The following is a 25,855-nucleotide window of genomic DNA, read 5'->3' as shown; positions in this document are numbered from 1 at the left end:
TTTTATCAAAAAATTGATCGTTACATTTATAAAAAAAATATAATTTTTTTGAATTAATCACTGGTATCCGATCTATTGACCGACTAATCCAGATCGGGTATTTTAAAGGCAAGGGCAACCCTCCCAACCCAGTTTGCTCTATTCACAAACGCTAGGATTCGAACCTCTTACCTTACTTAAGAGACCTAGTGCCTCATCCCACTAGACCAACTGGTTGGTGGTTAAAAAAAATATAATTATTATAATATCAAAATGATCATTTCATAATAGGATAAATTACACCAATTATCATTTTCTCTCATATTTCACTCACTGTACTTTAAATTTGTCCAGATTCCTCACTGAATTTAACACGATTAGGATTTTTGGTCGCTCAGTCGTTATTTTTTTCACTAAACAACGTTATAAATGAGTTGTTGTATATATGCATAACGACGTCGTTTTGATGAAAATTTCGTGTTTCTCAAAAAACGTTGTTTCAACGCCGTCAAATATTTAACGACCGAGTAACCGAAAATGCTAAAACTTTTTTAACTTCGCAGCAGCCCCTTATAGAGTTGGTCCTTATGATTTTTGGATTAGATTAAATGTAGATGTGTGATAATGGCTAGATGTGCACATTTGTCGGATTTCAATCCGATCCGGATCGGTTTTTATCCGATCAAGTTTTTTCCCATAGAAAAAAAACCGGTTTATAAAATAACCGGTTCGGTTTCTAACCGGTTTGGAGGGCCGGATATCCTAACCGGTGTAATCGGTTTTGGTTTTAAAAAAACCGGTTTTTTTAAAAAACCGATTATAAAAAAACCGATTTTAATATTCCAGATTGCTCATAGGGAACCGATTCCCCCCCAAGGGGGTATCGATTCCTCACTGAATGGTTTGGCTCCGAGATTTCCAGAATGCTCGGAGGGAACCGATTCCCCCATAGGGGGTACCGATTCCCCCCTATTCAACGGTCGAAATATTTGAATTTTACACTTAGGGAACCGATTCCCTATGAGAGGAAACCGATTCCCTATGAGAGGGTACCGATTCCCCCACGCTCCAAACATTTTTATTAAATGTTTTCACACTTAAACGGCTATATTATCTTCATTAATTATCACTAACGTTCAGAAGTGATTCAAGGTGTATTTAAGCAAGCTTAGAAGCCATTGATAAAAGACAAGAAACATCAAGCAACTAGAATCAAGAGAGAATCAAAGAGAAAGCATCAAACCTCAAGTTCGATAAATTCAAATACTTAATTGAAATACTTAATTAACTCAACATAATTGAAATACTTAAATACTTCCAAGTTTGATAAATTCAAATACTTAAAAACTTTCAAGTTCGATAAATTCAAATACTTAAAAACTTCAAGTTCGATAATTGAAACAAAGTTTACGATAATTGAAATAAAGTTATAAAATAAACTACATTGCCATCTCTTCTTCATCATCTTCACCTTCTTCGTTTGGAGGGGATATTCCAAGTTCGACTTCTTCAATGTGTAAGTTTGCTTCCAAATCGGCATCAATTGCATCTTCTAGGGTGGTGATATGTTGCTTATGAGCCGCTCCATCCAAATAATCCTTTAAACAAATGCATACTTCCACCGACTCGGGACTTAGTCTTGATCTCCGTTGCGATATAACCCTGCCACTAACAAAAAGCGGATTCCGAAGCTACCGTAGAAGCTTGGACGGTTAGTAAATCACGGGCCATGGCGGCTAGAATCGGAAATTGTGCTTCCTTTTCTTTCCACCAAGTCAAAATATCTAAACTTTCAAACTCTTCAAATGTCATTTTTGATAGAAAATCGCATGACATGTAATTTCCCAACTCGCTACTTGGGGTGGTAGTACGTGATCGTTTGGATTGGGAATTTACAAGAGTGTTAAAAAGATTCAAATTTATGTTACTTGGACGTCTATTAGATGATTCCGCATTCATTCTCATTTGATCGTGTATTACACTACTTGATCCGTATTTAGTTAAATAAATTGCAAACATGTCTCGAAAACATTTGTTAAAATAATTTATTTGGTTTTGGACAAAGTTGGGTTCATCATCGGTTAGATTAAAAGCAAACGCAATTTGTTCAATTAGTGTTTCAACCCCACCAACATTTAACGGTGGGTTTAAAGCGGCGGCACAAGTAAAAATGGGGGGAATCTCTTTAAAATATTTTAAAAGTTTTTCCTTCATTGCAAAGCAATTTTCTTGAAAAACTTCGGTTTCAAATTCAAAGTCATTTAGTCGGGTAGCCAACAAAAATATTTGATTAAGAACCAACGGGCTAGTAGGGTAATAAACACCGGATAAAAAAGTTGTTGCATTTTTAAAAACCTCAAGTAAATCGGTTATTTTGGCTATAGTTTCCCAACTCGAATCCGGATAAATGTTTGGGACATGACCCCTCTCGAAAAGTCGATCGTGAAATGTTTGCAATGTTTCCCTTTGCCTTAAGGCAGTATGCATCATCATCCAAGTTGAGTTCCAACGAGTTGGACAATCCAAATTAGGACCCAAAGCTTTTTTATTAACGGACTTACAAAATCGTTTATAATCATTTAGTCTTTTGTTGTTGTTACAAAGAACCGATTTTATCATTGTTTTAAATTCTAATCTAATCGGCTCAATAACCTCTAAACCGGCTTGCACGGATAAATTAATTATGTGTGCAACGCAACGGGTATGAAAAAACGCACCGTCTAAAATCGGTGAAAGTAATATTTTCAATCTTGGAACCGCGTTTGTATTATTCGATGCATTATCAAAAGATATAGAAAAAACTTTATTTTCTAATTTATAAAGACAAATTACCCTTTTTAAAAGTGTAAATAAATTAGCACCGGTAGGCGGCTCACCGAATAATTCAAACGCGATTGTTCTTTTCATCATTTGCCAATTATCTTGATCTAACCAATGTGACGTAACGGCTAAAAAAGAATTTCCGGTATTATGAGGGGAACTCCAAACGTCACATGTAAGCGACACACCATAACGGTGTTCTTGGAATCCTAAAATCATTTTTTCCCTCGCCGTACGCCACATTTTTATAGCATCTCTTCTAAGGGTAGTACGACTTACTTGAGTATAACGTGGTTGCATTAGTTGTTGAATTGTTGTCGTGAAATCTTCATCATCAAAGTGGTCGAACGGTAATGCTTTTGTAATCACGAACTTTGTAAACGCTTCTCGTAATTTTTCGTGAAACCTTGTGGTGTAAGATTCGATTGACTAGGATCCGATCTTGAGCGAAGTGCCTTGCATGATTTTGTCAAATGGTTCTTCAACGTTGTGTTTCCTTCCGATGCAAGAAACTTTAGACAAAGTTTACAACGCGCCCTCCTCGAGCCATTTGACATCTCACATAAATCGTAGTGATCCCAAATGTCTTTGTTTCGAGTGTGTTCGATCACTCTCACGACTTCAAGGTTTCCCCCGACGGAAGATTCAGCCGTGTTACTCATGATGAACAAAAAATTACAAAAATAAAATTTGAGAGATGTTTAAGTGTTGTGTAATAAGATTTGAGAAATTTGTAATCAACCAAATACATCCCCAACCTATTTATACATGTTTAGGGTGATAAAATGGTAATTTTTTAAAGAAAAAACGATCAAAAACGGTCACAAAATCCCCCCCAACGGCTAATTTTTTAAACCCAAACCAATTTTTTTTTTCCGGATAAAAACTGATTTTTTAACCGATTTTTTTCAAACCGATTTTTTATCTGGTAAAAAAATCAGTCTAGATTTTTTTCTCCAAACCGGTTAAAATAACCGATTTAAAAAAAACCGATCCGGTTAAAAAAAACCAGTTTTTCCCAAATCCGGTTTCAGATATTTTTTTCGCAAAATCGGATATTCGAATTTTTTGTGCACCCCTAATAATGGCCATCGTGTTCAACTCCCAATGTAGAGGTTTGAGGTGAAGGTGGGTTCAGTCATTCCGAGTTTTGTGATTTGATTTTAAGAGTGATTTCAAAATCATAGACACCTCCCAATTCCAATTCAAACCATTAACATTTACTTAAGGAAATGTCCTCCAAAACAGATCACGAAGGAACAATACATGACCCCACTTTAGTAATAGGAATAGGATACACTACAAAATCTCCCATCAAACATGATACCAAAGGCCATAATGTATCAACCCAAAAACAGTGTAAACGGCAAGGCCTAAGTTGGTTTCCGCATGTTTCTGCCAGCGCGGATCACTTCATCGACCAACAGCAACTGTGAAGCGATTACAGGCCTGCAATACACGCAACCTCTTATGGTTTTATGTACTAAACGTGCTGACCTAATGAACATCTGATGCAGGAAATCGGTCAAAATGGAAATATACATGCAGAAAGCTTTTACATACCCAGAGTTTATAATTTGGCGTTTAACAGAGTAGTTATCGAATATACCCTCCATTTGGGGGTCCATAGGTTCTCCTGTTTGATGGTTTAGACCCACAACATTGCCTCTGTCATGCTCCCCCTGAATTGACAGTCAAAGACAATGCTCAACTCAACATTTTCTTCTCCTCATAGTTTCCAGATGAGGTCAAACGTAACAGTAAAACAGACAAAATTAGTCGTACCGTAAGACCAATTATGACATCCTGAGTATCGAGTCCAGCATTTTCAGCAAGTGTCTTTGGCACCACAAGAAGGGCATCTGCAAAAGCTTCAACACCTAATTGGGCACGCTGTTCCAAATTTATGAACATTAGAAATATTTCACGTCATTTCACCAATTGTAGATGGGAATATAACAGACTTACCCCTTGAACACTTTTCTTTACTTCATTAATTAGGTATTGTCTAGCTGCAACTTCAAAAGCTCCCGCACCCTGAAGCACAAGTACATCCATATATCATATGTCATAAAAAGTTGCACTGTGTAAAACCCGAACCAAATAATTCTGTCTCAACTTCTGCCTTTATAGTTCATAGTTAAATTACAGGGTTCAAGGGCTGCTTGCACCTGTCATTTTCTTAGACTGACGCTAACTTAAAGACAGACTATGAGCTCCATTTCAAATAAATGCTAAACAAGCAAAACTTACTAAAACAACTGCTTCATCTTCAATGGTATTCTTAACAGCTCTCAGCCCATCACGAACAGCATCCTTAATTTGGGCAATTGTGTGGTCATTTGGCCCTATATTATTAATGATAGCATGAATATTATATAAACTGCAATCTAACTGTTCTATAAGCAGCACTAACTGCATAGATATCAAATTAGTACAAATTAAATGGAAAACAGTTCTACATACCTTTTATCAAAATTGTACATGAATGTGGATGTCTTACATTTTCCACAAATGTATACTTATCTTCCCCAAGGACGTGCTCATAGACAAGACCTGCCCAGCCAAGACAGTCAGGGGTTAAATCATCAACAGAATTTATAGCTTCTCCTCCACAAGCCAAAACAAGCCTTTCCATATTTCTTCTCTTTGCTCTTCTGAGGGCAATGATCTACAAAACCATAAATCAGCAAATTGCAATAAAACACATGAGAGACAAACTTTAATAAAAACCATTAAAAAATAAAAATAGTTATGTATACAACACTTCAATGGAAGAAAAAAAATCATAATCATGTCAGCCTTGTGTCTGATGCTTCTTCTATATTGAAAGAAAATTGATAAATTGCAACACTTGTAAGAAAGCTATACACAACTACCGAAGAGTGAGACATTATGAAAATATATGAAGTTGGAATAGGGATTGAAAGAAAAAAAAATCCATAGCTTACCCCTTCTTGTTGAAGAAGATGCAAAGAGGGGGGATCAATGCCCTTTTGATTGATAACAACGAAGTTGTTTTCAGTGACCGCACAAACCTACGATGGCCAAGAGGAGTAGGAATATCATAAGTGTTTATATATATCTGCTACACCAATGCCACAATTACAATGGGTATACGAGGCATAACAAAAGCTACCTTATTTTTTAGCTCAATAATTTTTTTGACTCTTTCATCAACTGAGCGCCTTTCAGCTGCAACCATTGCCTCTCTCTGCTCAGCATTTGAGTAGAAGAAGCCTGCATTTATTTCACTGAGGGCTAAAAAATTAGTTACATGATATCTATCACAACAACATACATCCACATTGAGGATAATGGAAGGAATGCAGTGGCAGTCGCCAAATGAGAAGCTTAGCACAAGACTCTATTTCCATGAAAGAACATTTAATATCGGTGTTAACCACGGACACATAAAAGGATAATCAGACTAATTTTTCCAAACCAACTAGTTCCCCCTCCCCTTGCACCCCTCACATAGCAAACAAATAAAAAATGGAGCAAAAGGCATGCTTACGTAAGTACCTCTTCTCATACTCCAATGATACATTACATGTCAAGATGTAACAATTTTCTGCTCTTCGCTTCATATCTGGATGCCTAGAACCATGGTCCAATACTAGTCCCTCCACCTAGGGTAACCAGAAAAAGTAAACATACGAAGCTGCATAATATAGAAGCACACCAACACGTGCACACACATACAAAAAACAAAGTAGAAACAAAACAGAAGTATTCAAGCTTCATTAGACAAACAAAATTTGCTTCAATTAAGAGAATGGAAAGTGAGTAACATTTGGGGGGAAGTTAAATCTATCAAAGCTATATTAATAAATGCACAATACCAACAAATTTCATGATTTCTTATCAATATTATCTGTGATCAATTAAAAAAGGAAAAGAGAAGCTTTCTAGGTTCTATTTGATATGGCCAAATTTGCATATGTTCACTGAGGATAACATTATTTCATGAAATTAAAGATCAAAAGTACTTTAACTGTAGCTATTTTTAAGGGAAAATAATAATGCGCCTGACAACTATGGGCTAATTGACAGGTTAGAATCTAGGGAACTACTTTACCCCTCGGCGGGAGGGGGGTTCTCTAGAAAACAAGAAGCCTCATGATTCAAAGGAGTAACATCGATAAAAAAATTTCAAAATTGTCAATAAATGTATGATTAATAAGCAATATGAACTTGGCATCATACTGTAACAGCAACAACCACAAACAACATTGAATACTACAATCTTGAATAGTTTAAACAAGTGCACACGTATTGAGAAAGGTGGCATGAATACAGTGCATGATTAAAAGCACAAAATACAAACATACCAGCCGCGTGTCTACATCAAACTTATGTCGCATGTGCATTATTTCCACCATAAAGAGATCAATAGGCTCATCTGGTTTTCGGATGCCGAGTACCTGTGGAATCAAATAAAAGTTTATTTAACCAAAGTGATAAGAAGAAAAGGTAGAAGAAACAAACGATTCTCTCACTTACAGCATTAACAACTATGTCTGTCAATTGATCAGCCAATCCTTCATACAACTGTGTGAGAATACGAATAGTCAAGCATATAAAGCAGATGTCATCGAAAACGGATAATATAGTAAAGGAATAAAGCAGATGTCATTGAAAACAGATAGTATAGTAAAGGAGGGAGTGTAGAAAATTGGAACATACCTTAGTCCTTAGTGTGGTTCTGGCAACCATTTTCAGGATCTCCTTATCTGGTTCAGAACCCATCACCACAGGAGTCTTAAACTTCTCAAGGAACTGAAGGGTAGCCCTTTTAGCAATTTCAAAGCCATCAACAAGAACACGAGGATGCATCCCTAAACCAAAGCTTTATCATTAAGCGTATAATTGATAAAGAGAAAAGGAAATATATGTATGAATATGTTTGTGTTTGTATGTACATGCAGAAATGTTATGTCAAAATTGTTGATTACAACCATTTGGATTTTCAAATTAAAACTTTCCTTGATCATTTTCAGTGGGCAATATCATGAGCTTGACCTAAAGAATCTTACTAAAGTCTTCTTAAATTTTCCTTACAAAGACAAGCTTGCAGCCAGTAACATGACTGAAACAATTGCTCCAGTTATCCCAATGCCATCCAACTAAAAAAACCCTTAAATCTAATACAAAAGTGCAGAGTTTAGCAGTTCTTTAACATGGATTCAAATCAATCAAACGAGTCCTAACCTTCGTCAATGTAGCGCTCAGATTGCTTCATTAGCTCGCCAATGAAGAGCACAGTAGATGTAGTTCCATCGCCGCTAGTGTCATCTTGTGCAACAGCTGTCCTTGCTATCATAATAGCAGTCGGGTTTTGAATTTGCTGAAACATTTTCTCAATCAAACAACTAAGTAAATCGTACGAAATCAACCATTTCCGTTCTCAAACGTGAAAATTCCACACCTTTCCTAACTATTTAACAATCTTCCACTAATAGCAAAAGAAGCATTCAAAATCTGGTTAAGAGAAGGAAACCTCTTCCTATCAAACAAATAACAAGGCAAAAAGAGAGAGAGACAGGTATAAATTTTGCAGGGAAAAAAGGGAAAAAGGAAAGGACCATTTCTTTCAATAGAGTGTTTCCATCTTTAGTGAGCTTGATATCGCCAGCTCCACCAACAAGCATTTTGATGGTGCCTTTGGGACCCAGATTCGTTTTGAGAACGTCTTGCAACCCCTTAGCGGCGTTGATGTTCATGTGCAGCGCCGCCGATTTGTTGAGAACTTCGGCATTAGGGTTCAACACTCGAAGCGACATCTTCGATTAGCCCTTTCTTTTTCAAATAACAAAGGTGGAATCAAAATGGCGGAGAGAGCGAGTGTTTCTGCTAATGAAGAAATTGAAAGCTCGGAAGGGTTTTAGGGCTTTCTCGAACTTTTCTATAATATAATGTAAATATATATAAATAAAATAAATAAATAAATAAAAATAGAAATTATATGGTCTGACCCAAATTGAGTCCTGGGTCTAATAAACATGTAAAGAAACGCAAGCCCAAAAATAAAATAAACTTGGGTTAATTCCACTAAATGTCCCTAACTATCATTTATATTTTAAATTGATCCCTATACTTCAAATCAAAGTATTAGTATTGTACAAATAGATCCATTTTCAACTCACACATCAATTTAGTTTGAATTTTAAGCACTTTAAAATTTTACCTTTAAAATTTTACTTGAATAATTATATTACGTCCTTAATTTATGATTCTCATTTTAAATTAGTCCTTGAACTTTTAAATATTTCAATTTTATCCTTAACCTATTATTATCATTATAAATTAGTCCTCAAAATTTTTAACATTTCATTTTCATCCCCAAATTGTGATCTTCATTCTAAATTGGTCTCAAACTTTTTGAATATTTCAATTTTATCCTAAATTATACGTATATACTAATCACATCTCTTGTTGATAAAATCATTAGGTCAAGTTATATTATTATATATTTTAAAAAATAAATTTTAGGTTAAACTATTATTGAAATGGATTACATATTTGAATGAATTAAGGGATGAGCATGGAAGTTTTGAAAGTTTAGGGACCAATTTAGAATGAAATTTGTAGTTTGGGGATGAAATTGGAATGTTCAAATGCTTAAGGAGTAATTTAGAATGAGAGTCGTAATTTGAGGATAAAATTAAAATATTAAAAGTTTAAAGATTAATTTAAAATGAGGGTCATAGTTTGGAGACATAACGTACAATTAACTCAAATATGATATTATCATGTGTGTAAGTTAATGCAATTATTGATTGCACATAAACTTTAAATAATATATTTTTATTAATTTGTGCTAGTGGTAATATAAATTGTTCAATTAATTTTTACAAATTATTCGTGTGTCAAATTACTACAATAAAAAAAAAAATCTTTAGTCATTTTTCTATATTTTCTCACTTCGTTTGCGCTAAATTTTTTATATCACTTTCATAATATTAGTCTTGTATTAATCATCAATCATACAATTTTATTTCCTTTCTCTTTTATTATTTATTTTTTCTTTCTTTCTTTTCTTAGAGTTTATCGTATTTTAAAATAAACATAATTGATATTTATTTAATTATCTTAATAAATAATTTCTGCTTTATACTTTAATTTGATTCGCTTATATTGATAGATACTCATAACCACTTTAAACAATTCGTATTTAAATTGTAATGAATCTAATTTATCAATGTTTCATCATATATTTCGAATGTCCAATACAAACCCTAGCTCCAAAAAATGAAACAATCATAGTAGTACCTGATCTCCCTTGAAGCTTTTCGACTATGGCTTTCCAATTATGAGGACCGTAACGTACCACCAACCGGCGAAGTCTTTCATCTTCAGCAGGCCTCCATTGACCTCTGCTGCACATCTGATGAAGATTAATTAAAAGGGAATAGAAGTACTTAGATCAGAGGGTAGAGTGTGAAGGATAACATGACTATAACAGAAAGTAGATGAGATGGTATATGTGTATGTGTATATATATATATATGGAAAGGGAAGGACAGAAAGTAGAAAATGGGCAAGTGTTTTCCGTTAGAGAGTTGGAGCATAGCGGTGATTGATGCCAACGTTTTGGGAAACGAATGCTTTTAACATTAGGGTTTGAGTAAAGAATCAAGTTTTTCACACACAAATGGGAAAAAACAAGGGAAAGAGAGGTTGCTTGGTGGGCTGAATTTCGTTTACCTTTCAACGTCTTCTCAACTTTCTAACCTACAACCCTCTACTTATAACCCACCCATCTACCATTACATGATCTCTACCTTATCACAAATATACCCTTTCCCCTTCGTTTCCAAAACTATTTCATCCAACCTAACAATGGTCAAGTTTGAGTATATTGATTAATCTGGTTAAGTACAAGACAATATATGTTCAAAGATAATTTTTAATCTTTTGACATTGAACGTTCACATCCATGTGCTCGAAACCTAAATATGACATACACTATTTAAATATGTAAGACTAGAGTATAAATGTCATATAATATGTGTATCAAAAGAAATTTCATATAATTATTTAGACACATGTGTGATGGCATTGGCATGCTTTAATAAAAATGAAAAGGAGTTTGATATTGTTTTGGGTTGGGTGTACTTGTAAATTACGTGATGAGGTTGTAAAGTAATGCAATTATATCGGGGGGTTTTAGGTTATGGTTAACCTTTCAAACCTAACTAACATTAACAGCTTAATAGCTTGAAATTGGTACGTGTATGTATGATTAATAAACTAATCTGTTTCTTTTAACAGTCAAACACCTGCTGACCTGCCCCCTTTCGTTCTTACTTGTAAAATGTATTGAACAAAGGTTTTCATAACAAGAATCCCTCTTGTTTAATGGGCCCTAGAAAAGATCTCGCACTGTGCGACTCGAGTCAGTTAGATTGAAACTATAGAACATGTGATTTTTTTTACTCGGCGAAAGGAATTTATTCATTGAAGTCTAAATTAAGAGTCTAGTTAAAAACCTCACATCCACAAATATTTTCCCAACTACAACCAACACCCGACCTTACATCCACCCAACCACACACAGCAAAAAAGCTTCTATCAAATCCGCGCATCCTAAGAACCTCCCAATATCCAAAACAATCTAGAAATAATCCGCTAATCCATTCTTAAAAGGGCAACAGCCCTTCAACTAGCAGAATGTGAGGACATCCCACAACACAAATCTACCTAAAATAGCTGAAATAGCACCCAAAGACGAGTAAAGAACCACCACTCAGCAACCTGTGCCATCACTCTGGAGGAAGCAAAGGTCCTGCAACTTTCTTGATAGAGCTATCAGCCAACCTTTCCCTGTATCCTAACCAAAACGAATCGCCATGACAGGCGAGTTGACCGATGAATCATTTTGCTTGTTGGCCTAGCAATGTGCAAGTTGGAGAAATGTTTTTGCATGTTCAAAATCAATCTTCCATCTTTCGTCACCAACGTCTGCAGCGTAATTTATTTATATTATTTCAACCGAATGTTATTTGATGAAGTAATAGGATTACGTGGATCAACTACCTTGGATCCGATCACCTTAAACTGATCTATAAAGGTAGCATTAGGCGTAGAATTCATATTGTTGCAGGCTATAGACAAACCATAGCTCAGTAGTATCAGCTTATCTGCTAAAATTTTCATACAAATTCTGTGAAAAATATTTTTCATTTTGATCATTGGTGATGGTTATCTCTTTACAAGTTTGTCGAGGGGATACAAGAGCATCGAGCAAAACTGCACTGATAATAGACAGCCGTAAATACGGTGTTCATGATATCGGATAGTTTGAGCAAGTTCGGGTGGATTGTTCCAGCTACGAATACGATGCCTACAGGTGCCCAACACGTTGCCCTTCAGCGACTGGTTGTTGGGGCCGACAGACTTATCTCAATTCTCACATATCAGGGCGGTGGTGAAGCAACTGGACTCGCTTTCGTCGCCAAGAATTCCCATGTCGGTGCCGTTGCCGATTCAGTGGAAGAGGAGAAAATGATGAGGAAGCAATTAACAGGACTAATAAGAGAATGATTCAACAGAAGGTGCCTGAGCAATGGAGGCATTTTGCGGAAAGTAATCCCCGACCGATCCACAAATATTTTCAAGGGTGATACACACATTAATATTTTTATTATTAGGGAGACACAAATAAAATTTCAGGATGCAAATCCATAGTAAAATGAATAAATAATATAAAAAATTTAGATTTCAGGGTGACACGTATCCACTCTAGATATGCTTTGCATCCGCCAATAAGTTAAGGAGAAAATCGCCTCAGTGACCAAAAATGCCTTATAATATACGATTTTAACCAATTTTTTTTAGATTCGCCAAAATGACCAACAAAATCGCAAATTCGCGTTGCGATAGTTGAAAATCGCATTGTGATTTTCTATTTCGCGTTGCGATAGTTGGAAATCGCGTTGCGATTTTCTATTTCGCGTTGCGATAGTTGAAAATCGCGTTGCGATTTTCTATTTCGCGTTGCGATAGTTGGAAATCGCGTTGCGATTTTCTATTTCGCGTTGCGATAGTTGAAAATCGCATTGCGATTTTCTATTTCGCGTTGCGATAGTTGGAAATCGCGTTGCGATTTTCCTTTTCGCGTTGCGATAGTCTACAGTGTCGTTGCGATTTTCCATTTCGCGTTGCGATAGTCTACAGTGTCGTTGCGATAATTTTCTCTAAAAAGATAGTATCCGCGCGGACGTGTCGAAGACACGTATTACCACGACCACGACCACGACCACGACTAGACGAGACGAGACGAGACGAGACGACGAGACGGCGGCGGTGGCGGCGCGCGAGAGTCCCCCTTGTTCTCTTTCACTCAACAAGGAAATGGGAAATCCAAGCCTTAAATACACTTCCATATAGTGTTTCCAATACTATGTGGGATTGAGCATTACTCAACACTTCAAAGAAAATATAGTAATTTTTGTAGCATGTTTCCTACTTAATCCATATCTAAAAATATTAAAACATTTTATCATATTAAAACTATATGTATAAGTTTGAATTGAAATGTAGATATCTACAACTCTTTTAATTCTCTTGATAAAATGATAAAATGTTTTAGATATGTGGATTAAGTGGGAAACATGTTACAAAAATTGCTATATTTTCTTTGAAGTGTTGAGTAATGCTCAATCCCACATAGTATTGGAAACACTATTGGGAAGTGTATTTAAGGCTTGGATTTCCCATTTCCTTGTTGAGTAAAAGAGAACAAGGGGGACTCTCGTGCGCCGTCGCCGCCGCCGTCTCGTCTCGGGTCGTGGTCGTCACGTCCGCGCGGATACTATCTTTTTAGAGAAAATTCTTAAGAAACAAAATCTTTTTTTAATTTACTATAGACTATCGCGACGAATTTGGAAAATCGCAACGACACTGTAGACTATCTGTACACTATCGCAATGCGAGATGGAAAATCGCAATGACACTGTACACTATCGCAACGCGATTTTCAACTATCGCAACGCGAAATGGAAAATCGCAACGATCGCAATGACACTGTACACTATCGCAACGCGATTTTCAACTATCGCAACGCGAAATGGAAAATCGCAACGACACTGTAGACTATCGCAACGCGAAATGGAAAATCGCAACGACACTGTAGACTATCGCAACGACACTGTAGACTATCGCAACGCGATTTTCAACGCGAAATGCAACGCGAATTTGCGATACTGAAAATCGCGTTGCGAATTAGAGATCGCATTGCGATTTTGTTGGTCATTTTGGCAAATCCAAAAAAAATTGGTTAAAATCGTATATTATAAGACATTTTTGGTCACTGAGGCGATCAGTATATTAAGTAGACTACTCGATCTAGATTAATCGATTTGGTATATATATATATATATATATATATATATATATATATATATAAAGAGTACAAATCTATGTATCATTTGCAGCCGTAAATGGACTTGCTGGGGGCAAACGGCATCATGTTTTACTTCTTACATGGTATTAACAATATTGGGCTTCAACCCTCTCAAATCAAACGAGTGGCCAGGTTTTATTGGGTTTCCACCTTCTCAAATCCAAACTGATGAAATGTTTTACATCCTTTGAGCAAAGGCTCAGTTTCCTAGCTGTAATGTTTTAACCTTTTTTTTTGAAGTTTGATTCAACTCAAATTCAGAGATAAGTGATGTCAATGTGATTATTGGCAGCTTCAATTTTAGCGAAGGGGATGAGATTGATCACCTACGTAAAACCATGCATTTTCATTAAGCATATATATGTACGTAAACACGTACCCACCTGAAATATACATGCATCCACCACCGTATATAGTTGCATAAACACGTAAAGTCGCACATTTCAAATTACATACGGGTTGTATGTAAAGGACATAACAGTTGTGAGTAATTTACTCACACGAAAAAGTTTAGTTAATGATCTTAAATTTGGGCATTGAGGTGAAGGGTTTTGATGTCAAAATTACATCTACCTTTCTTAATGAAGACAACCATTTCCAGGCTAAGTAATGAATTTGTGCGATTCAAAAACAGGGCTGAGAATATTTGTGAAGCATTTAACATAACGGATAGACGTTCACGTTGGAGTGGGCAAAGCAATGATACCCAGGTGGGTTAGATCGACCAAACCACCCCGTTGGTCGTTGTAAATACATTAAAATATAATTAGTAATGTTGGATGCAACATTATCATTTGCCTATCTGCCTCTCTTCCCTCATTATTGCTCCATTGCATCAACGGATTTATATTTGACCTTCTCATTTATTAAAGGGTAACTTTTGTCCCTATAATATATACAATTTATCATTTTTGTTTCTATCATATTTTCGCATCAATTTATTCTTCGAAATTGTTCAATTGCATCAATGTTTAAAATATTTAATTACCACTTTTTAGGGTTTTAAGTTAGGATTTAGGATTTAAAATCAAGGGTTTTAAGTTAGGGATAGGTATAGAATGATGCAATTAAACAACTTTGAGGGTTAGATTGATGCGAAAATACAATAGTAGCAAAAATGATAAATTAGGTCTACTACAGGGACAAAGGTGATACTTAAACTTATTTTATATATTATTAGCAGATTTTATGATGGGATATAATTCCGAAATATAAACTTCTTTAAACTAATTATATTTTTTTATTAATTCGGGGTAAGTACAATGTAATATTTGTTCAAAGATAATTTAACCATTTGATATTGAATACTCATTCCATAACATTCTTGGTGCTCGAATTTGAAACCTCAATGAATAATTTAAAAGGATAAACTTATTTAAACTAATTATGTTATTACATTTTGTACTATATGCATAAATTATAAATCTAATTCATGTATTTTAATTTGATTAATCTTAGATCTTCTTTTTTAAATTTGAAATTTTAATTTTGATCTAAATAATATAGGGTAATGTACTTTTTTTATTGAAAATATAGAGCAATATAATTAAATTATATGTAAATGGTTGAATTCCTATAATTTAATTATAAATTCACGATTGAACAAGGATAATGTAAATACTCTCGTGTGGTTTGGCCGGACCACTCGAAAGTATTTACGTTCATTATATATCTTTATTTTTCTTTCGATTCTTTTATTCATCAAATGAGTTATTCCCATAAATTTTTAAAACCGAATCAAAAAAAAAATCAAATAACAAATCTAATCATATACATAAACCTAAAATACTAAAATAGCATCAAAGAAATTACAAACTGCTTCATATAAATTTGTTAGCTCGGGGATGTAAATATTCTCAGCTACTACCTCAACGTATAATATATATTTTGATTTCAACAATCTAGATCTATTATTATTATTGCTCACCGTCCATATTTAATTTTACGTCTGCATCTGCATGAAGCTGACGAGCGAAAGCACACCGACCCATCATATCATTTTCTTTTCTCATTAGAAGAAGCTAGAAGATCATGGTTTCATAGAAAATGATAAGATCTGTTTTGAATTTGAATTGAGAAAGAGAATCCAAGAGTGCCGTGGAGATGATGATAAGAACATGCAAAGATGAATTAATCTAAGTCGGTTTATAGCGATGGTAATGAATTAATTAGGCGTAGTAGAGCTGGACCATCTGCTTCATTAAGGTGTATTTAAAGTGGATGATCATCTCGAAGACACGCTCAGCTTTTTTCGATCATGACTTGCCTTCATGGTTAGGTTAACTATCCACTTTCTTAACCTACATTCTTTATGTTTCTGTATTTTCGTTTCAATTTTGGGGGCCCCTTAGCCCTACTCGTCTTTGAGAAAATGTTTAGGGTTTATCCTTATCGTCTGTATCAATTGATCCATTTCAAAAAGCTTAATTAGGGTTTCGTCAGATCACCGGCGGTGCAACTTGTAATGGAAAAAACAATGGCTGCAGCATGAAATATATGATAATTTATATATTGAATTCATTCTCTGAAAAGGCTCGCAGATTTATCTGTTTCTTCTGGGGTTCTCGAATCAATGAACAATGAAAAATATGGAATTGTTTTAATCATATAATCCGCTTGCATAATTTAGGCAGTGGTGATGACTGATACGGCTACCCCCTCTATTATTAAAATTGAAATTAATGTTGATAATCTCATTTCAACAAGCTCCGTCAGCCAAGTGGGGTTTGTTTGCTCCATTTTCATCTACATCTTCTTCCTTAAGCTACAACTCAAGACCTTTCTTTGGATTGCTTTACTGGTAATAAAACCCTTGAAATAAGCTACTTCTTTCTCTGTCTTCCTTAAACTGCATTGCCTAATTAAATCCATCCAACACTTCCCTTGCAGCAAGTAATTCAAATTTCTTATCGTCTATATTGACTATTTATTACAACATTTTCCCGATCGTTAAATCGCCACGTTGTGTTTTATTTTTTTCTTTGGAAAAATTACCACAAGTGAAAGTCAATGGTTGGTTTAGTTGACTGAGATTTATTAGTCTTAACAAGTATTACGCTTGCGGCATACGGTAGGTTTAGGTATTGGATTGGTTCAGTGGGTTGAAAGTTGAAACTCTTTAAACCATCGACAGACATTAAGGTTCCAGTGTCGTTGGTACTCCATTCAGTGGGTACTACTATTTGTCCTCTCTTAGGATATGTGATGTTCTTATAAATGTGATCTGAATTTTATTTTATTCGATTCGAAAAGTTTATGACGCGATCTATCTGGTGAAAAATCTTTTAAGAGAAATTAGAGACATGTGATGGACGTTGAGATTGTCTGGTTTTGTTAATGTATATACACACATGTATACAAAAGAATTTTTAGGGTGATGCGTTGATTTCATCTCGACCATAATGGTTGTTTCCATTGTGAAGGCTGGTCTCTGTTGTTACACTAAAATATACATTAAACAGACACAGAATTCAGAGTTCAATATTTATTGATTATAATTTTTTTTTTTAAAAAAATACACAATATATCATTAAAGTTCCCATTCATTAATGTACATCCTCATAGTGAATACATATATAATCGTGCTATTGTTTTCTCTCCAAGTGAAAGGTAGAGTGTATTTAATTGTGTAGAATATAATTTAAATGGAGTGTAATGAAAAACAAATAGGACATGTAGGATAAGTGCATAGTCTTGGGAAGTTCAATTTTGCTTCTTTAATATAGGATTAATTGATTCCAAAAACATTTACAACCCAGGGTGGTGTTCTCTAAAGTTATTGAAGTGAATATAAAATGACAAATTAAATTCGATAGTGAAGAGCCTATTTATTTAATTAATTATTACAAACATAAAATGACATTTGTGGCAAAACAAAGTGCACTTGACATTAACTTCTATCTTTATAAAGAATTGTGTCAATGGAGAACTCCTACATGTATAGGACGTTAAACCACTATTAATATCTATGTATAGTTTATATAAACTGAATGACTGAGGTAAGTGTCAAAATTAATAAATTTTGAATATTTTAACTATAATTGTTTTAAATTAATTATATTTTTCTACTAAATTTTATGTAACAACTTAAATGAAAATAATTTAATTGACAAAATTATAAAGAATGGTATTATTATATCTTAAGGTTATATTCAAAAACAATCATTTGTATGTCTCACATAATTTTTCGTATAGATATATCCGCTTATTAGAATTTCTAAAGAATCCATTTTTTTATTGATCACTATATATGAACATGACCTTTGATATATCCACATGATTTATCAAAACATAATCTGAAATATGACTATTAAATCTATATAGCATGTTAACTCACAAATATTCATAATGACTATATGTTTGATATCACCTACTATGGTCATTATTAATACCCTTCAATTTGGCTGAGAGGGGCATGACACACCTTTTAAAGAAACCTTCCTTGTAATGTATGCATGAAAAAAAAATCACCCACGTAAAAAGCGTTTAAGGGTCACATTTGCTCTTTTAGTAGACTTAATTTATTATTTTCGTCATTATCATATTTTGGCATCAATTTAACCATTAAAGTTGTTTAATTGCTTCGTTATATATCTTACTCCTAACTTAAAATCCTAAATTATAAGCTCCAATGTAAGATTTAGGGTTTAGAGATATATAGTTATGATATAGGGTTTAAGATTTATAATTTATGGTTTAAGTTAGAGGTAGGGTATAGAATGATACAATTGAGTAAATTCGAGGACTAAATTGATGCAAAAATACGATTGAGACAAAAATGATAAATTGAGTCTACTACAAAGGTAAAAGTTATCATTTTACCTTATATTTTCACCAGCTGTAATTTTCTACCCAAACTAGAAAGAATAAATTGTCAACAACGGACAAGACCAACTTTATTTTCACCAATAAATATAAATGAAAACATTAATAATTATATACGAAAATATAAAATAATGTAAACTACTAAATAAAAAATAAAAACTTTTGTAAAAAGATAAGGAAAAAAAGTACTACTTTGGTAGTTGATGTTAAGGAATAAAAGATAAAAAAATATATTGGAGATCGTTAAACTAGGCTTGAATAACCTTTTAGTCATTGAGGTTTTGAAAAATTAAAAACTTTCATTAAATTTATCAAAGAATTATAAAATAGTTATTAGATTTTATTATTTTGTTACAAAGTGATCATTAAAATTTATCGATTATTGTAGAATATTTATATATTTATTATAATTAATAATTTGATAAATTTATAATTTAGTTAAAATTATTATTTGGATATAAAAAAGAGATTTATGATGTAGTTGAGCAAAAAGAGAATGATTTGGGCACATGATGTTTTAGTAGATGGTAAGGGGTAGCGCGATTGGGAAAGGGCGGGGGAGGAGCAGAGAATAGCGCCCCTTCCCAAAAGGTGTAAAGCTTTGACTTTGTTCTCAGAGAGACTGTAAAGGTCTCAACTTGGGATTTGGGTCCATCCATTCTCATTACCGTACCAAAACAATTACTTTTCCACAATTCTCCACTACCACCAGCCGCTGGAAAATAAGAGTTCAAATAATAATAAATAAATAAAAAGGTTAGTTTGGTCATTATAGGATTCTAATCATTCATTTTTGCAAAACCTATGTTACACGTTTGAATTTTTAATTAATTAATTATTTTATTAAGGACGTTTACTCTAAATTCGAATTTTTTTTATTAATTATTTATTTTATAGATAGTTCTGAAATTTTATTTGTTTTAATCTTATTTAAGAATTTTATATTATTAATATATGTGTTTATTTTAAAAAATATTTTTAAATATGTCACTGTATTTGCTTAATATATTTTTATCTATATGATAATAGAAAGGTGTTATAAAAATTTTAAATAAAAAATAACGTCTTTAAAAGAAGAATCATATAAATTTTATTACAAAAAACACATGATTTATATGAAAAACACCAATACAAGCCTAATTTGATCTAATAATAATGGCGACATGTATCCGAATTTTATATTTAATCATTCAATAAAAATATTTAAAAGATTATATTTAAACACATGACAAAACTAAATGTGCAATATAATAACGCAAACACATATAATCTAATAAAATATCTTAGAATGAAAACATATTCTTATCCTGCAAAGTATGGAAAAGATGTATTTTATTATTTCAAAAAATAATTTTTTAAATACTGTTATTTAGGTAAATTATCCCGATATACGTGTAAATATTCTCAAAGTTCAATATAATTTTTGGATTGATTTTTAAATTTTAAAACATTTTAATTAAGTATTTAAATACTAAAAGTATATTAATTTTATCAAAATTTAGACTCGTGTACTTTATTGTATTTCTAAAATTTGATCCATGTTGTTCATGCAGTAAATGCATGCATGTCTTACACTTTATAGATGTGTTTGAAAAACGCTTCCCATTACATGTGAGTTCATATTTAAAGTCCAGATTGATACTTAGGCTAACGTAATGATCTAATCACTAAGATATAAATATTTGAAGAATTCAAGTAAAATATATTAAAATTTAGGGACCAATTTGAATTTTGAATAGAGTTTGAGGATTTCTTATGCCATTAACCCCATTACATAGTTGTTGTCTGTGTGAAAGACAACTGTTTTGGAAGTGGAACTTGAAGTTTGAAAAGTATGGAATGCATATGTTAAGGTATTGTTGTTTTGTGGTAATTGATCATTTAAATGTTTATTTTCGTTCTCCCCACCTCAACATTGGAACATGTTGAGTTTGTTGATGGTGATGATGCGATACTTTTTTTTTCATACTAATGAAAACCTAACCAAATTAAAAGTATTAGCGGTGGTTAGATGAATTGTTATTATTTTTAGAGATTATATGTTCGAGCGCCAGTAACTGTATCAGGGTTATTAATCGTCCATTGTCAAATGTTATAAATATTAATAAATTTCGATAAGTTTAATAATCATTTGTAATAGCTTGATAATTTTAATTACCATCTTGTAATCATCTAATAATTTTTTAATGATCATTTTATATTATTTAAAAGTTGACGGGCCAAGAAAGACTATTTTGTAATTGTTCGATTTGTTTGATTACCATTTCATAACGGTTTGATAAATTTTAAAAGACGATTTTATCATTATTTGAAAAATGTAATGACGATTTTATAATATTCGAAAGTTTATTAATGAAAAAATCATTTAAACATAATTGGATGAGTATTAGTGTAGTTTGGCCTTTTATTTTTTATAAAATAATTGGCCCATGTATGTATGATGTATGATGAACGTGTCTGAAAGAGGCAAATGCAAATGGAAATGGTCTTTTAAAACCCTTTACACACAATGACATAATATTGAAGAACAAGACAGAGAGGAAGGGAAGAGAGAGAGAGAGAGAGAGAGATTGATAATCATTCATTTTCATTTATACAAAAGTGAAAGAGCAAATGCATGAAGGTTTTAGAGCTTTAAGGAAGAAGCAGAAGTTGCCGAGTGTTTGGGGGCTTTGGTAGAAGTAAATAAGAGTTATTTGTGTGAGTTGCGAGAGCAGGCCAGGCAAGAGGACTCTCTGATTTGCTGCCTTTTGCCTGCTGTGCTGCTTCTCTCCTCCTACATTTACACCCCCTTAACCAAAACACATTTTCTGCCTAATCTCACTCTCACCCAAATTCATTTTCATTTCACCCGTTTTTCTCCTTCCCAAAGCTTGGTTCAATCCTTTTTTTTTCATTCAAAATCTATTTCTTTGTTCTTGCTCTTTACCTCTCAGTATATTAGCAACAAAAGTTTTTTTTCCTATTGTATTGATGGGTGGTGCTGAAATCAGAATGAGTGATCCTATGGTATAAAAGAGTGTTTTTCTTCTTCTTTTTGCTATTCATTTAAGGTGTTATTGGAAGAGAGACCGACGTGCAGTCCATATATGGATTACGGAAGCGGCGGCGGCGGAGGGAGTGGGTCCGGTGGGGACCACGACCCCTCCGACCCTTCTAGGCGGAAAAAGCCTTACCATCGCCACACTGCACATCAGATTCAGCGGCTTGAATCGTAAGAAAGCTGCCGTGACTTTCTTTGCTGCTTGTTAGTTTGGTTTTGTTTTTTCTTTTGAATAAAGGAATTGGTTTTGTTGGTTAAAACGTGCAGAATATTCAAGGAGTGCCCACACCCAGATGAGAAGCAAAGGTTACAGTTGAGTAGGGAGCTGGGACTGGCACCCAGGCAGATCAAGTTTTGGTTTCAAAACAGAAGGACCCAGATGAAGGTGGATTCAGCAGGGACTTTTGCTCTTTTTCTCTTCCTTCTCCTTCATTCCTTCATTCATTCACGTGTGGTCATGGTGTTTCCTTAGGCACAACACGAAAGAGACGATAACTGTGCTCTTCGTGCTGAGAATGATAAGATCCGATGTGAGAACATAGCCATCCGAGAAGCGCTGAAAAATGTCATCTGCCCTTCCTGCGGTGGCCCTCCTGTCTCCGAGGATTCCTATTTCGATGACCAGAAATTGAGGATGGAAAATGCCCAATTAAAGGAGGAGGTCTTTCCCATGTTTGCCTTTTTCTTTTTTTACTTCTCCATTAATGATAATATGAGATAATTTTTTTTTTTTTAAGTTTTGTTGCACTTTTGCAGCTTGATAGAGTATCTAGCATTGCGGCCAAGTACATAGGGAGGCCAATCTCCCAACTCCCACCCGTACAGCCCATTCATATCTCTTCATTGGATTTCAGGATGGCGAGTTTCGACGGCTATGGTGTTTCGGGTCCATCACTTGATCTAGAACTTCTCCCCGGAAGCTCATCAGCAATGCCAAATTTACCTTTCCAGCCCGTCGTTTTTTCGGACATGGACAAGTCCCTCATGTCCGATATTGCCGCCAGTGCAATGGAAGAAATGCTCAGGCTCTTGCAGAGCAACGAGCCTTTATGGATTAAGTCCAATGATGGCAGAGATGTTCTTAATCTCGAAACCTATGAAAGAATTTTCCCTAGGCCTAATACCCACTTCAAATCTCCCAATGTTAGGATTGAAGCTTCGAGAGACTCTGGCGTTGTAATCATGAATGGTTTAGCTTTGGTTGACATGTTTATGGATTCTGTAAGTTCGCTATGTTGTCCTTTACATTTAATCCCTCCTTTTGGTATTGATCAGAATTCAAAACTTTAACATCGAAAAACGAATACTTCTGCAGAACAAATGGGTGGATCTATTCCCTACCATTATGTTGTTTGCCAAGACAATCGAAGTGATTTCAAATGGGATGTGGGGTACTCACAGTGGTTCTTTGCAATTGGTAATGGTGCTTTGGTTTTTTGTATATTCAGGTCTTGTTCTCTATTTTATTTTGTTCCTATTGCTAATTCTCGTCTTGTTTTGCAGATGTATGAAGAGTTGCAGGTGCTCTCCCCGCTGGTATCCACACGCGAATTTTATATCCTTCGATACTGTCAGCAAATTGAGCAAGGGTTATGGGCTATAGTAAATGTTTCTTATGATTTGCCACAATTTGCTGCTCAATGTCGATCTCATAGGCTTCCTTCTGGGTGCTTGATTCAAGACATGCCTAATGGCTACTCCAAGGTTTGCTCTAATTTATTCTCTGAATCTTTGCATGCTCGGTTCTGCTAGACTTTAATTTCAAACATACATAAAAAATGCTTACAGGTTACATGGTTGGAGCACGTGGAGATTGAAGATAAGACTTCAATTCATAGACTCTACAGGGATCTTGTGCATAGTGGTTTGGCATTTGGTGCGGAACGGTGGCTTGCAACTCTTCAGAGAATGTGCGAGAGGATTGCTTGCCTGATGGTATCAAACACGTCAACCCAGGATCTTGGGGGAGGTAATATTTTCAGTATTTTATATACGGGCTCATCTATTACTTCTCTTGAGCTTTAAATGAAATTTCCAAACGTTTCAGTCATTCCATCTCCTGATGGCAAGAGAAGCATGATGAAGCTTGCTCAAAGAATGGTCACCAATTTTTGCACAAGCATCAGCACATCAAATAGTCATCGGTGGACAACAGTTTCCGGTTTGAATGAAGTTGGTGTCCGGGTAACTGTTCATAAGGGTTCTGATCCTGGACAACCCAACGGTATAGTTCTTAGTGCAGCTACCACCTTCTGGCTTCCTGTCAGTCCACAAAATGTATTTAGTTTCTTCAAGGATGAAAGAACCCGACCTCAGGTATATTCTGATTTAACAATGTCAAGGATATGCATATTATATTTATATTTATTCAACTTAATAGTTTGTTCCTGTTACATTGCTTTCCTTGCCTTTAGTGGGATGTTTTATCCAACGGCAATGCTGTGCAAGAAGTTGCTCATATCGCAAATGGATCGCATCCGGGCAATTGCATATCTGTTTTACGAGTAAGATCCCGGAGACCGAATTTTTTTGCTTAGGGTTATTCACTTAAAAACTTTGGTTTAATAAGAATTTATTGTTGTCTGAATAGGCCTTTAATACAAGTCACAACAACATGCTAATACTTCAAGAGAGCTGCATAGACAGTTCAGGTTCACTAGTAGTTTACTGCCCAGTAGAGTTGCCAGCCATTAATGTGGCAATGAGTGGTGAAGATCCATCATACATCCCATTACTCCCATCCGGTTTCACAATCTCACCGGACGGCCATCCGGACCAAGGGGGGGATGGAGCATCAACGAGCTCCAGCACCGAACACAGAAGCATGGGAAGATCCGGGGGTTCACTAATTACAGTAGCTTTTCAGATCCTAGTGAGCAGCTTGCCATCTGCTAAACTGAACATGGACTCGGTGACAACGGTTAGTAACCTTATCGGCACCACGGTCCAGCACATCAAGGCTGTTTTGAATTGTCCGAGTTCCTGAGAACTTGCATCCTTAAATTCAAAAGAGGAGATAAATTGAATGGGATGTGTTTGAGGTTAGTTGGGGATGTTGAACGCCCCTTCGTACTGGCACTGCACTCTCTCGTCAAGGAGCAGAAGCCTGCTTATTTTCTTGTTGTTGTTGCTGCTGCTGCTGTTGTCCCGTTGTTTGCTCTGCCAATCCATCTACACCACCAACTAATGTTTTGTTTACTTTGGGGGCTTTTCTTTTACAAAGGCATTTTGGGTTTTTTTTTTTTTTTTGCAATTTTACCTTGGATGAAGAGTGGCTGCTAGTTTCTAGTATTAAAAGAGAAGTCAAGAACGCACCATATCCTTATTATTTGCTATCATTGCTGGCTGCTGGACCTCACCTCACTTGTATGGTTCGGGTATTGACTTCTGTTCATCAACTTGGCAGCTTTCAAATTTATCCTTTATGAATTATTGATTTAACCAATCGACAAGGATATACATTTTGGGGGGCATGCGGGTCCAAATCGGCTGACAATTGCTGTCCCGTGCCGTGCGTATGCAATGCTGTTTGCAAAACGTAACCAAGTTCACTAGTATGGATAAAATGTAGGAAAAAACCCTCAACTTTATTGTTTTATATAGACAAGTCCTTAGATTTTTTTCATAACTGAGTAAACACAATTCTAATTTACGTAAATGACAAGAGTAATCATTTATGATATTCATTGTTACAATTTAGTCACAAATTGTTGTTTTATATTACTTAGGTCATGAGAACATGAGAAAAGTTCGACGTCTAATCATTAAATCAAGTTAAA

General features: G+C 34.7%; 2 protein-coding genes across 2 annotated transcripts; one reads left to right on the top strand and one right to left on the bottom strand.

Moving 5' to 3' along the window:
* Positions 1–3,997: 3,997 nt before the first annotated feature.
* On the bottom strand, positions 3,998–8,701 carry LOC120200899 (T-complex protein 1 subunit zeta 1-like). Its single transcript, XM_039201628.1, has 14 exons — positions 8,388–8,701; positions 8,014–8,149; positions 7,489–7,640; positions 7,306–7,353; positions 7,134–7,226; positions 6,325–6,431; positions 5,939–6,053; positions 5,751–5,837; positions 5,266–5,470; positions 5,053–5,147; positions 4,768–4,836; positions 4,585–4,692; positions 4,363–4,481; positions 3,998–4,248 (listed from the first exon to the last, which is right to left on the bottom strand). Exons 1-14 carry the CDS (start codon positions 8,583–8,585, stop codon positions 4,173–4,175), a joined length of 1,608 nt encoding a protein of 535 aa, XP_039057559.1. The 5' UTR covers positions 8,586–8,701; the 3' UTR covers positions 3,998–4,172.
* A 13,232-nt stretch (positions 8,702–21,933) lies between these two features.
* Positions 21,934–25,609, top strand: LOC120200897 (homeobox-leucine zipper protein HDG11-like). Its single transcript, XM_039201627.1, has 10 exons — positions 21,934–22,247; positions 22,344–22,461; positions 22,549–22,737; positions 22,833–23,297; positions 23,392–23,493; positions 23,580–23,780; positions 23,865–24,045; positions 24,124–24,392; positions 24,491–24,580; positions 24,667–25,609. The coding sequence occupies exons 1-10, from the start codon at positions 22,123–22,125 to the stop codon at positions 25,060–25,062; spliced, it is 2,136 nt and encodes a 711-aa protein (XP_039057558.1). The 5' UTR covers positions 21,934–22,122; the 3' UTR covers positions 25,063–25,609.
* The last annotated feature ends 246 nt before the right edge of the window (positions 25,610–25,855 follow it).

Source organism: Hibiscus syriacus, unplaced genomic scaffold, assembly GCF_006381635.1.
Source record: "Hibiscus syriacus cultivar Baekdansim isolate YM2019G1 unplaced genomic scaffold, ASM638163v2 tig00006613_pilon, whole genome shotgun sequence".
In the NCBI taxonomy this organism is placed as follows: domain Eukaryota; kingdom Viridiplantae; phylum Streptophyta; class Magnoliopsida; order Malvales; family Malvaceae; genus Hibiscus; species Hibiscus syriacus.
This window is presented reverse-complemented; position numbering and strand designations above follow the sequence as displayed.